The following is a 14,073-nucleotide window of genomic DNA, read 5'->3' on the forward strand; positions in this document are numbered from 1 at the left end:
GACCTGGGAGCCAAGGTCCCCGGAAGGAAAGGCATCAGTGAGTCTGAGTGCCACAGACTTGAGCAACCAAAGCAGAATCCCGCTCCCAGTGGACGCTCAATAAAACCTTGCCGAGCATCAGTGCTTCTCAGTGGCTGTTTAAGCTGCTCTGCTCTGCTGTCCCTTGATATGCAATGAGTATATCTTCCCCAGTCAGGGACAAAGGTTAGAGATTGAGTGGGAGTCAGGCAGCAGAGGGGGAGATGGGCCCAGCTTGGAGCAGAGCCCCTGGACTGATCTCAACTCTCAGCAATCTTTGTGGACCAACTCAGCAATCTTTGTGGACCAACTCAGTAGAGACTTCCAGTATCATTTTGTATGATGGCTTTCCCCAAAGAATCTAAGCCCCTGACATGGCCACTAGTGTTTCCATAGCCCTATTATGGAAGCATTTTTTTTTTTTTAATGAAGTGTTGGTTTCTTTTTCTGATCCTGTTTAAGCTGCTCCTGTTGCTCCTAGGAATATTGGCATTTTCATTGAGGGTCACAAGGTATATACCTCATGTTTTGTTTGAGCGTTTAACATAAAAATTTCTTTAAATATGCTGTTTTAATCTTTTTAAAGGGTGCAATTCAGTGGTGGTCAGTTACATTCCCGTTGTTGTGCAACTATCATCACTAATTACAATTTTTTTCCCATCAGTTCAACAGAAACCATACCCGTTAATCAATAACTACCCCTCTTCCCTCCCCCTTGCCCTGGCAACCTCTAATCCACTCTCTAGCTCTTGAGTCTACCTGTCTTGGGTGTCTGTAGGATGGAGTAATGGGGTGCTTGCTTTTTTGTGTCTGGCTTGTTCTTTAGCTGGTATTTTGAAGGTTCAGCCATGTTGTGGTGATTCATCTGATGGTGTGTATCAACCTGTGTTGAACTTTTCTGCCCCAGTCCTGGGATTGAGCTGCCCCCCTGCCCCCCCCCCCCCGCACAGGCTGGGCAACGCTCTGCCACCAGCTACCTACCTCCCTGCCCTGGTTAACTCTTCGAGAACTGCCACATTCACTTTTCATAGCAGCTGCACCGTTTTACACTTCACTGCGGTGCGCAGGATTCTGCATTCCCACAGCCTCACCAGCATGTGCTACTTTGGTCACAGTCATCCTAATATGTGTTAAGTGGTATTTGCTGTGGGTTTGATTTGTGCTTAGTTCCGTCATGACTAATGATATTGAGCATCTTTTCATGTGCTTATGGGCCATTTGTTTGTGTTCTTGGCAGAAGACTGTTCAAGCTCTGTACCCATTTTTAAATTGGGTTTTTCCATTTTATTGTTGAGTTGCAGAGTTCTTTATTTATTAAACATAACAAACTCTTGTCATATATTTAATTCACCAGGATCTTCTCCCATTCTGTATGTTGTCTACTTACTTTCTTGATAAAGTCCTTCAGTGCATAAAAGTTTTAAATTTTGGTTAAACCTACTGTTGTATATATTTTATCTTTTGTTTCTTATGCTCTTGGTGTCATGTCGAAGAATCTAAGGTTATGAAGATTTACCCCTGTTTTTTCCCCTAAGAGTTTTATAGATTTTGCTGTTATATTTAGGTTGTTGGTCTGTTTTGGGTTAATTTTGCATATGGAGTGAGGTAAGGATCCAATACTCTTTTCCATGTGGAAATCCAGTTACTTCAGCACTATTTGCTCTTCTATCCCCTGTTGAATGGAGTTGACACCCTTGCAAAAACCAATTGACCATAGACATATGGGGTTTTCCCCTATGATTTTAATTCCATCTCCTTGGTCTTGATGTTTATCTGTATTGCGAACAGGCAGCAGGTCACACTGGGCCTGTGGTTAGCAACCCCTGCTTCAGTCCCTTCTAAGATGTCGCCAGCTCTAGATTCTCTGCAGTTCATTGCTCTTCATCATGCATGGTCTGGGATCCTCTTTGTAGGTTAGCTGACGGGCTACATTCTAGATATTCATGTTGGTTCCTTCATTTAAGCATTTAGTACATACTGTTTTGTACATGAGGTACCACTGGTCTGCCACTCTCTGATTCCTTCCTTCCTTTGTCCTATCAAGAATGATGCAACCCAGGTGGAGGACTAAAGTCTGGTGCCCTAAGCCAGGGAGGTAGACCGAGAACAAAACCCAAAGGGAGAGGCCTTTGAGGAGGGGGAGTAGAGGAATGGGATGCCCATTTCCAGACTGTAGTGCACTTGGCAAAGATAAGAAAGAGCAGCAGATCCACAGATGGAGTTGTTTATGTGGTCCTTAGAGACGCTTCACTTTTGTGCAGACGTGGCCATGTTCCCTTGTGGAGTCAAGAAGAGGACGTACCAGAGGGTGGCGTCCAGCACTCAAACCCTGTAATAAAGTCTGGGACTTTGAAAACACAACCAACTCCCCACTCCTCCCACAGTGACCAGAGGCAATGATATCATTTCATTTAAGTGTTTGCCAAAGTAATAAAACTTCATAACTCCTCTGCTTGGAGCAGTCTTACTGTTTTAAAGCAAAAAAGAGAAATCAAAGGACTGTGGTGGGGATATGGAGTTTGCTCTGTTTTATTTCCAACATAAAGGAGAAAACTTGAGCAAGCTTTGATTCAGGAAGGGAGAGGGGAGGGTTTTGTTTTGTTTTGTTTTTGTAGTGTGGATTTAATCCAGAGGTGCTTTACCATTGAGCCGTATCCTCAGCCCTGTATTTTTAAATTTTTTAGATTTTTTTAAATTTTTATTTCTTACATAAATGACAATAGTAGAATTCATTACAATCATAATTATCCATTCACAGCACAATTTTTCATATCTCTTTTGAGACAAGGTCTTGCTGAGTTGCTAAGAGCCTCACTATGTTGCCGAGGCTGGCCTCAAACTTGAGCTTCTTCTGTCTTAGCCTCCCAAGTCTCTGAGATTACAGGTGTGTGCTGATGTGCCTATGCTGTACCACTGAGCCTAGAGAGAGGTCTTTTATTTGGAGTTGAGGTCCTGAAAGTGTGCCTTTTAGAAACTTTTCCTGGGCCCAGAATCCTGTGGAGCAGATCTCAAACTCCATTTTGATTTGTGCTTTTATTTTTAGTTAGTTTAGAAATAAGAGCCCTGGATTGAGTATCATGAGACCTAGATTTTGACTTTAGGTCTGCCACCAGGTGACCCTGGGTAGGTGCTGTCTCCTCTCTGGATCTTATTTACACATCTATAAAGTTAAGAAAGGGACCGAATAATCTCAAAGGTCTCTACTTGCTCTATGACTATGTCATTCTGTGAGTCTAAAATAATGGCCCAGGATGTCTAAAGGCTGAGGTGGTTTTTCATTGTTAAAAGTAGAAAGTGAAATAGTGACCACACATAGGTTAAATGCCTCTGTGACAAGCATTGTGACACTGCTGCAAGGCACTCCACTTAATGCTGACTCACTAAGTACATATGATGCAGAGAAGGAAATGGTCCTGATGTGGGGTTCCATGCGATGAGAACTGCCTGGATCCAGCCCATCTGGCTGCTGGGCGCAGACGAGGACAGTTCCCTGTGTTACTCTTCTCTTTTGAGGGTGATGGACTTCAGACTGGGCGTCAGGCTAAGTGGAAGAGGTGCCTAATGATTTCTGCCCCTTCCCATGTGGGTTTTGGTTGCTGACTTTCAGTCTTGAATTCCCAAAATAGACACTGGCTTCTCCTTGCTGTGGCATTGTGCAGCTGTCACTGCCAGGCACCCTGTTGGTGTCATTGGTCTGTGCGCACAAGGAAGGTAATTGACTAATGCCTTCCTCTGACAGAGGAGCTTCTTGTTCCCAGAGCCCATCAAGGTGGATGCACGTGAAAAGCCAAGAGACTGGACAAGCACAAGCCCTAGCTTCAGAGGGAGAGATTCTTGAAGTGACATTTGGATGACCACTCAAATGATTAGGATGCCCTGTAGGGTCTTAAGACTATATCCACGGCATCATGCGAGTGCTACCTGAGCTTCAGAGAGGTGGCAAGTGTGAATGTACCTGTCTTTCCCGGTAGGACATAACACTGTTGCCATGTCCACTTCTTTTCTTGCAAGGAAGATGATTTGGAGATATCACCTCCAGCTTTGTGTGGGTGACTCGGATCTGTAGTTCTGGATTCGACCCTGTATTCCCTCTCCCTAGGCCTTGCCACCCTATCCACCTGATACCAGGAGTGGAAAGGGGCCAGAATCTCACTCTCGTCCCTCCTGTCCACTCTCCTTGTGCCCTCTTCTGGCACCCCACACCACTTCTCAGGGGTTCCCACAGCCCACCCTTGCCCTCTTTATACTACCCTGTTTCACAAAAGCAGCATCCACAGCTGTCACATTACAGCATTCGCTCAGGCAGACGCCCTCTGGGGTATTTGCCATGCATCACTTCACTCAACCCTGAAACAGCCCGAGGCTGGGGAGGGAGGGACCTGGACCAAGCCTGGGCAGCCTGGCCCGAGAGCCAGCACTTTCACCACACCACAGGGCTGCTCTCCTCCTCCCCAGCTTTACCACACCAGGCCCTCCTCCTCCAGCAGCCTCTGACACGTCCCACCGGGCACAGACCCCTGCCATCTGTGAAGTATATTTTTATCAGGGATTCTTTCCCATGAAACCATCACTAAAAGGTTTTTTTGTTTTATTTTTGTGGTGCTGGGGATTGAACTCAGCGCCTTGCACACATGCTCGCAAGCGCTCCACTACAGGGCTATGTCCCCAGCCCCCTCTAATGCTTTTTATTTTATTTTATTTTATTAGCATATATTCTGTCCCCACCTCCCTTCAACATTAAAACTGGACATTTTTACTGTCACAGATATAAATGAGTATCCTTAAAAGGGCCAGTTAAACAATGGGGTGAGCACCTACCCCATCTCAAGGGAGGTCGTGAATGGCAATTTACCCTGTGACAACCCAGGTTCCTTTCTACATAGATGCATTCCATGAGCGGGGGCTTGTATCACTTGATGTTTATGGCAACAGAAGAGACAGTGTGTCAGATGTCCGCATGGTGTGCAAGGTGTCGGGATATGGGGAGTGTCTGGAGCTTCTGATGCTATCTGGGCTGGTATGCTGTCACCACGCATCCTGAGGATGCCAAGAGCCAGTTCATAATTGTTGATTTGCATTTCCTTTCTTTACGGCACCCCTTTGGCTTATCATGAGATGTAGGTTGCTATAGTTATGAGAAGTCTGAGCTGGGAAGGACTGTGGAAGATGCTATGTGTAGAGGAAACGTGTGGCCCGCTACTCCCTTGTCCAGTTGAGCCTTTGAGATGGCTGGAGGCGATCACCAGCTGCCGCAGTGCTGGTGGGTGGTACAGGATCAGTCGTGCATCTTTACCATTCCGCAAGCTGGGGAGGTTTCCCTCAGTAGCCTTGGGGATCCCCAAGAGGCCATGGGAACAGAACCCCCATTAGCAGGAAAGGTATCACTGCATCTCTGAAGCAGGCTGGGGAACATGTGGCCTTTTGAGGGGCCTTTTACTTAGCTACACTTAGCTTTATGCAGCAGGAGAGAGCCTGCTAAGTGGAGTGTGAGTGGCATGTCTGCAGCTGAAGTCTCAGAGGAGCAGAGTGCCGTGGTTATAAGCCCAGGCTCTAGAATTAGATAGCCTGCTTCACACCCAAGTTCACCACCAGCTTTCCGAGACCTTGTGTGGTCACTCAGCACCCCTGTGCATCAGGATCCTTACCTGTGACAAGGTGATACTCACACCTGCCTAGAGCCTGTAGGGTGGTTAGGACGACCTAGGGAGGCAAATCTTGAAAGGCAGTGGGAGCAGTGCCTGGCTGCATCGCAGGCGTCACCAGGAGAGAAGAGAGTAACAGGCTCACATTCTGTCCAGCTCTGTAGCACTGCGCCATGTTTTCTTTTTTTTTTTAATTTTTATTTATTTTTTTAGTCATACATGACAGTAGAATGCATTTTGATATATAATACATACATCTGCCCATGTTTTCAAGGGTCTCACATTGAATACTTTTCTAAAAGGAAGAAAGTCAGTACTATAAATTTGAGTGTTCATATATTGAGTGGAATAAAATGACCGGTATTATGCAGTTTGTTGCATCTTCTTTCGTAACATAAGAATGTTAAAAAGAAATTTAAAGGGGTAAGAGCTGGTTTTTCTGTAGCACTTGCTAGCCTGTATCTGAGGTGCTGTTTCTTGGGCTTTTCAAGTATTAACTACTTGACTCTCCCTGATTGCTGTTATAGCTCCCAGTTTACAGTGAGGATCGAGGTGCAAGAGGTTAATTGGCTACTCAAATGCACACACCTAGTGCATGATGATGCTTAGATTACTTATTTTGTGGATTCCCTATCCAGAGGGTTCCCAGGCAAAGGCTGTACAAACAACTACCTGCTGGGGCTGCAGGTAGGGCTTGTTGCCAGGGGAGCCTGAGGCATTTGCCTCCGGCCTTGGTTGTAGATGATAAAACTTGACTTGCTAACTCAAGCAGGAAAAGCACCTGTCAGTCTGCTCTGCTTAGCTTGCAAGATCCAGAGGAGGCTGAAGAACAGACCTGAGCAGACAACAAGAGGCCACAGTGCATTCAGAAGGCCTCTACCTGCCTGTTGCCTCTGAGACCCCCCAGTGGGAGGGGCCTCTAGGATTAGGAACTGTGGTCCCTCCCTGCACCTCTAGCTCCAGATTCATGCCCAGCCCCTGATTGGCTCTGCCTAGGTCATGTGATAGCTTCCCATTGCATCCCTTCTCTCTGGGTTGTCCTGACTTCTCCCCCCCCCCAAATCAGAAGAGTTTTGAAGTGACAGGCAGTCAAAATGACAAACGTCCTCTACCCTAGGGCTTCACCCAGATGCTGTGCATGGTCCCCCTAGCCTCAGGACTCTGACCCCTCTCTGCCAGGGCCAGGGCTGTCTTCTGCTGTTTTCCTGCAGCACCTGGAATGGAGCGTGACACCAATTAGGCTTCCAGTAACTGTTCTGCGCCAACTGTAATGAGTGTGTTAGCCTTTGGCACAAAGGAAACGAAGGATGCACACTTATTTATAGATCTAGCTTTTGATTCAGAACAGTCTGTTTCTTGACTGAGCTCCTTTTGTTTATCAGGAAAACAGTTGATGTTTATCATTCCTCTTAGGAAAGGAAGAAGAAAAGGCATTTCAACATTTAAATGTTTCTGTGTATATATTTAAGTACTTAGTGCTTATATTGCAGTGAATTAGCAGAGTAGGGCTGTTAGAACAAGCTTCAGTTTTAATTTCCATCTATGCTTCGCTCTCCATATCCTGGCTCCTCTGCCTAATTCAGCCACTGCGATTATCATCCTCGCTTCCTCTTCCTCCATCACCTCTCATCCCCCAGCCCCACTCAGTTTCTAAGACTTTTCATTGTTCACAGCGCCCCCTCACTCCTGCCTTGCCCGCCCATCCAGCCATGCCACCCTCCATCCTGCCCACTTGCTCTCCAGCAGGCTGCTCTGGTTTCCCCACAGTGCTTCTTAAAGGCACAACAGCTGCTGGTTGCAATTGGAAAGGCTCAGGGGTCAGGTTTAGATGTGGCTCTGTCACTCATCTGTGCTGGTGCAGGATGAGTCCTGATGGAACCAGCAGAGCCAAGGGTACAGTGGCTTGGCCAAATTGCCCCTACCCACAATAGCCTGGAGGGAGGCAGTAGTCCATGATCTTTGCCTCCTTCTCCACCAGGGGCCAGGCACTTCCTTTTTCTACTCTTCTAGCAGATGGCTTGTCCTGCTGGCCACCTCCTGGCTGCCCTACCTCCAGCTTTGAAGGGGCAGGGCTGGGGCATAGTGTGTGCTACCTGAGGACACCCTCCTCTTAATGGGCTTCCGGGCCACCCCAGGCAGCAGCTCCTGCTGACCTCATGCTATCTGAGTGGTGTTTGTGGCTGCCCTCAAGTTGTTGACCAAGCACGTTGCCAGGGTCCCTCTTGCTCGGGACCACCCATCTCGTACCATCACTCATCCCATGGTAGGTGCCTCCAGCTGCTCGTGACTTGCTTTTTAATACAGTACGCTTTAGTTAGGGAAGGTTTTCATGGTAACCAAGGTGCATGGTGTTCACATGATCTTCTCTGCAAGGAACATTTAGGATCCTGGAATTCTTTTTTCTCCTCTCCGACCACTTCACTCTGCCTTTATCATGACCTCCAGCTTTTCACTTACTCTTGATTCTTGTCTTTTGGCCCCTGGCCACTAACCCTCTTTGCATTCATTAATCTGAGAGTATCACCCTCATTCTCTTTTCCTGGGCCAGCTCCAGAGCATCATAGAGAAAAATGGCAGCAGGGACCCGTGGGTGCCATGACATGGCCAAACCACAGTTTAAGGCAGTCCTCATGTGAGCAGTGTGAGGTTTTCCTTGTTGCTCAAAACGTTTTTTCTTTCCTTCCTCTTTCTAAATTCTTAGCCCCACTTCCTTTTCCTCCCAGCAGCTACCTCATCCCCCTTGACAGAGCAGTGGTAGGTTGTCAGGGCCACCTTAGTTCTCTCGCCCTCCTCCGAGAGCCTGGCCTCCTCTCAGCAGGCCTGTTGGACAGAGACCTGGTGTCTTTCGCCTTCCGGGGCCTCTCACTCCTGGGTGTCTTCTCCTTGCCTGTTCCTTCCTCCACGTTGGGGACTTAATCCAGCTGCCTCCATGAAGAACAAGGACATAGAGGAGTGGCCCTTCTTCACCCCCGGGCCTGTGCCCTGTCTTCCACTCGCAATCTGGAGTCTTCCTCCATCTTGCCTTCAGCTGCCCCTTGGAGCTGGGCCCACTGGTAGGTCCAGCAGCTGCTTGGCCCCCACTGCGTCCACCCCATTGCTCCCCTCCCTGAGGCCATTCGGTGTCCTAACACACCCTTTCCTCACCCCAGGAGCCCCACTTCAGTTTCCTTCCCTGGCTCCTCTCTCCTCCTCCTTCAGGAGAGATGCTTCCCGCCCTGCCACTGTGGCCTGTCCTTGCTGATTCTGAAGCCCTTGGCCGTTTCATGCCCCTTCTTCCTGGCCAGCTTCATGGTGGTCCCTCCTCCCCTCAGCCCCCCACATCTTCCTGCAGCTCTGGTGTGATTGCGTCACTCTCTGCAAGGACCTGACTCCTCACTTGGCTCTTTGTGGGCTGTGGCAGAGGGTGAAGGCAGTCACTCTATCATGCAGTTATGGCGGCAAGAGGGCAAAAGATTTAGGGGCATGGGGGGCAGTGGGGGGCAGCTTTGGGAAGAGCTATCATCTCAGGCTCCGCAGCCGCCCTAGCCTGACCCCATTCCTGCCACATGCGGGGCTGGGTGTGCACTGGACATGCCATGGCCAAGTGGAAGCTCAGCCTCTTCCTGGAGTGCCTCCCCCACCTGGTCTCCCTCCTCTCCTCGTTGTCACTGTCCACTCAGCGGCCTGGCGGCCTGGCTACTGTGCCTGAGGCCTGTGAGCACTTCACAGGACCGCGGCTCCCCCGGGACACGTGTGAGTTTGGGCCTTGTGTGGGGGTTGTTCGTGTGCCTGCCTCTTCCCTGTCCTCCATCAGAGCTACTTGAGATCAGGGATTATCAGGGATTGTGCTCCATCAACCACAGGACGCCCGCCTTTGGCTCTGTGCGCCAGGCCGCGGGCTCCTCGGGAGGCCTTTGCTGAAGGGAAGCTCAGCGTGTGCAGGCTCCCGTGGTCCAGTGCCGATTCTCAGATGTCTGTCTGTTTATCTTTCTAAACCAGTGCTTAGAAAGAGCCATGAAGTTTGCCTTCGAGGAATTCCACCTCTGGTACCAGTTTGCTCTGTCCCTGATGGCTGCTGGAAAGGTGAGTTGCCCTGTGTGACCAGCCCCGTGTCAATACTGCCACTGACGCCGTGGGCTGAGGAGCTCCATTTCAGTTTGTCCTGTGGTCCTTTCATAAGGGCAATCAACTCGAATAATTTGGAGGCCAAGATGGAGGGATATAGCACTGAAAAGAAAAATTCTGAAGTGTTTGCCTTTTTCTAGCTCTTGTCACTTATGTGAAAGGGACATGGCTTAAACTAAGGCTCGTTCTGACCCTTGCTCTGCTTTGAGAGTGTAAACGTACTTCTGGAGGGGGTCTTGGTTAACTTTAGTAATGTGTGTGTGCCATCAGGCTGTGTGATTCTGCACTGGGTGGCAGCCTAGGCTGATCCACAGCACAGGGCCCCAGGGCAGTCCCCTAGTGCCTCAGTTTGCTCTTCAGTAAAATGGAGCAATAATAGTATCTGCTTTGTAGAATAATTATCAGGCAAATTAGCTCAAGTGCAGAAGAGCTTATGGTGGTAGCCCCACTATGTGCACGCTTAATAAAGGAGGTAGCCGTTGCTTTCCTCGTTAATTTGTGCAGTTTAGTGAATTTGACACTTAATGAATTGTTAAGTTTGAGGTATAAAATTCTCTGGGCCAAGTGGACTCAGCAATTTAATATGGTATGGTTTAAATTGGATGGTTAATATTTACCATAACATAGATTTCCACTGTCTACTACTTTCCTGTTTTTACAGTGGCGATAGTAGGGTGAGGCTCGGGAGCATTCCCCACTTGTCTTTAGCCATGGTTTACTCCCAGCCACGCAGCAGGCCCAGCTCTGGTTATCTCTGTACCTGGGACCCACTGGGTTAGAAAACTTCAATAAGAGGGAGCCCAACCAAAATTCTCTGAAGGCATTATTAGTATTTGGTCCCATCCAAAATTTTGAGTTTCACAGAAGTCATCTCCCCTCATAAGTCTGCTCGGGCCGTGAAGGTGCTGAAAGAGTGTATCCGCCTGAAGCCCGACGACGCCACCATCCCGCTGCTCGCCGCCAAGCTGTGCATGGGCTCCCTGCACTGGGTGAGTAGGGCCGCCCACTCCACGGCAGGAGACTCAGGACAGACACCACCTTTTCCATGCCAAGGCACAGGGAGAAACTGATAGCAATTCACAGGGACACCAGGATGAGGCCCTTTAGTGCCCCAGGCCTGGGCCCCTGACCTCTGTGGGCCCTGCCCACACACCCCAAGGACAGAGAGGAATAGGATATTCGGGGATACTTCACATTTTCTTTTTTGTGGAAATATGATTCAGAAGTAGCAGGGATGCGGTAGTTTGGAATCCGTGCCCAGGTACATCTTAACTGTACACAAGCACCCCAGGACTTGTGAGGAGTATGCCCCTGAATTATTCACCCTTAGCTCAGCCTCGGGATCTCTGAGAAGCAGCGTCACCCTCTGCCTCATTCCTCTTCCTTCACGTTTGCTTTCTTCAAATATTTTGTTGAGATTTGCATTTGGCAATAGTCTGATTATTGTTATAGTTTTAGTATCTCAAAAATGTATCGCTACAGTAGAAAATAGAAAACAGACTAATTGCTGAGATGTGGTATAGATAACTGTTACATAAATGTAGTTTCATTTTTTTCTAACTTCATATCAAGGTCAGTGGTAAGCAGGTGCTGGAGAGTCAGGCTGCCGGCTAACTTTGACTCTGCTCCTCCACCATGGTCCTTGCTGCCTGGCTCTTCCCGGGTGTTCCCCAGCAGGAGGGAGAGAGGCCTTATGAAGACAGTGACCACTCGTTTTCATTTTGCTTGAGAAAATGGAGAAAAAAAGAAAGCATGCTCTCACCTGAAGCAGCTGTGGCATGGCACGGGGTGGTCATGTAGATTCTGGCAGTTCAGAGGCTGCAGGTGGAGGAGCAGTGTGGGCAGGGGGTGAGCAGAGGAGTGGACCAACCCTGGGGCGTGGAGCATGCCAGCCTCCAACAGTGATTCTGCTGCCCTCTGGATTCTAGCTGAAGCTCTAATTATTACTGTAACATATACATCTCTAAACACCTCAGATAAACCCCTTTTTAAAAAATAGGAGTTACAAATCTCATCTGTATATTTTTTTCTTACATTTTTGTTAAATTTTTTAAACACCACAGTAGCTTGACCACAGCAGTCAAGAGTATAATGAACTCCATGAACCATCACCAGCTTCAATAATAATCAACATTTGCCACACTTTCAAAGGAACAGATCTTATTATTCTTGCCTCTAATGAATTGTGCCAGAGGTCTTTGCATGTGGTTTTCAGGTGCACATTTCTCCTTGGAATCTGCTGGAGAGACATCCATGTGTTGTGTTCTGTCAAAAAAAGATAAGAGTTTTGAAAATTTTAATAGTTTGTGGCAAAAAATATCCGAGCCTAAGTGGGTTCTTTATATCATAGGAAAAAAAAAGGTAAAGACCCAAACACAAAACATTCCAAGAACTTTATTCTTTATTCTTTACAAATATGTTTAATTGAACTTCTGAACACCTAGCACGACCTCATTACAAGACCATCCATAAAAAATAAAGATGAAAAAGATATAACCCTGCCAAATATGAAAGTGACTTTGGAAAAGAAGGAAAATAAGCAAAAAAGGAAAATGAAGGGAAAAAAGGGGGCTGGATAGGAGAGTTAAGGACTCTTAGAGGCTCTAAGGAGGAAGCAGAATCACCAGAGTGGAACTGGAAGATTCAGGAGCTATTTTCAAAATGACTCATCAGAATTCCATTTTGGGCAGCAAGTGCTTATGGGAACTTATGTTAGAAATTCTGCAGGTGGTTGTTGTTGTTGTTTTTCACTTGTCTCATTTTTCAGTTAGAAGAGGCTGAGAAGTTTGCCAAAACAGTCGTTGATGTAGGAGAGAAAACGTCAGAGTTCAAGGCCAAAGGCTACTTAGCTCTGGGGCTCACGTACAGTCTGCAGGCCACTGACGGTGAGAAGTTCCTCATGTGGAGCCTGGGTCTGCGCTGCAGGGCCCCACGGTCCCCTTCTGTCTGGGGAGGGTGCAGAAGTGGGGTCATTCTGACATAGCTGTGGGGACCCTAGTGCTCTGTCCTCTGCTGGTGTCACCACAGGCTCCTTGCTGATGGATGCAGAGCATCCGCTGTGAGGTGGAGAGATGATTCCTGTACCTGGCCTTATACTTGCTTCAGCCCCAGCCCATGACCTGGGCCATTCCCTAGTGAAAGGATGTTGGCTCTTAGGTGCAGGGTGGTAGAAGAGTTCAGGGGCAGACACTGCCAGGAAGCATCCCTTGACTGAGCAGGAGCTCTCCACTCACACATTTTAATTCATGGCTACACACACATGCAGTGCAACACTCACCAAATAACAATGGCTCTTTGAGGCAGTGATTTTATACGGTTTAGATATGCTTAAAGTTTTGGTGGATGGACTTCTGGCTATTTTTTTCATTTTATTTTATTTATTTATTTTTGGTACTGGGGATTGAATCCAGGGGAACTTAATCATTGAGTCACATCCCTAGCCCTTTTTATTTTTTATTTAGAGACAGGGTCTCACTAAGTTATTTAGGGCCTTACTCAGTTGCTGCGGCTGGTTTTGAACTCATGATCTTTCTGCCTCAGCCTCCCGAGCTGCTGGGATTATAAGCATGTGCTACTGCACCTGGCCTAATTGTGTTTTATATATTAATGAAGTTTTTAATGATATGTTTATGGAAAGTATAAGTCAATAGTTGTTTTTCTGATCTCATCCTTTTAACATGTTATTAAATATAATGTGACTACAAAGACATCCCCTCACATAGAACTTAATGAATTAGTGTAAGGCATATGCCCTTGTAACCACCAGCCTGCTCAGCTGTTAAGGAGATAGAATCTTGCTGGCCACCTGGGGAGCCCCCTAGATCACCCTACCAGTCAGAAACCCCATTCACCATTAGGAGAAAATACTATCCTAAGTTTTTGGTATATACTTTCATATATTTTATATATATGAAATTTACAAATTATCCCCAATTCTTTCCTCTGCCCTAAAATATTGACCCTGGGGAAGTTTCACATATCAGTTACTTTTCAATAATGGATCTGGGGCTAATTTTCCATGTACACATGATCCATTGACCATACTCAGCACATTACCTCATAGATAGTAGACTTGCAGGGAGGAGTAAGTTTCAAGCCACAGCTTTACCATGTGAATTCTCAGTGGAGATTCTACCCTAATTAGCCCTGAAGCTTTGGGAGTCACTGGACCCTGCCTTTATGTTCAGTGGGTCGATCCAAGGTTCTCTCCAGCTCCGTTGCTGTTGTTCTAAGTCTGTGAGGGCCACAGCCACACCCAGCCCTCTGTCAAGTCAGACTGGGAGCTGCCCTCACCTTAGCTACAGTTCCC

General features: G+C 47.4%; 1 protein-coding gene across 7 annotated transcripts in view; it reads left to right on the plus strand.

Annotated features, from left to right (window-relative positions):
* Ttc7b (tetratricopeptide repeat domain 7B) overlaps positions 1-14,073 on the plus strand; it is a 232,165-nt gene that overhangs the window by 126,406 nt on the left and 91,686 nt on the right. For all 7 annotated transcript variants that reach the window (XM_026394209.2, XM_026394208.2, XM_026394211.2 and 4 more), the window contains 3 exons: positions 9,639-9,722; positions 10,649-10,753; positions 12,532-12,649. In XM_026394209.2, coding sequence (XP_026249994.2) covers positions 9,639-9,722; positions 10,649-10,753; positions 12,532-12,649 — 307 coding nt within the window. The remainder of the gene's footprint in view (positions 1-9,638; positions 9,723-10,648; positions 10,754-12,531; positions 12,650-14,073) is intronic.

This window comes from Urocitellus parryii, chromosome 6 (genome assembly GCF_045843805.1).
Source record: "Urocitellus parryii isolate mUroPar1 chromosome 6, mUroPar1.hap1, whole genome shotgun sequence".
Lineage (NCBI taxonomy): Eukaryota > Metazoa > Chordata > Mammalia > Rodentia > Sciuridae > Urocitellus > Urocitellus parryii.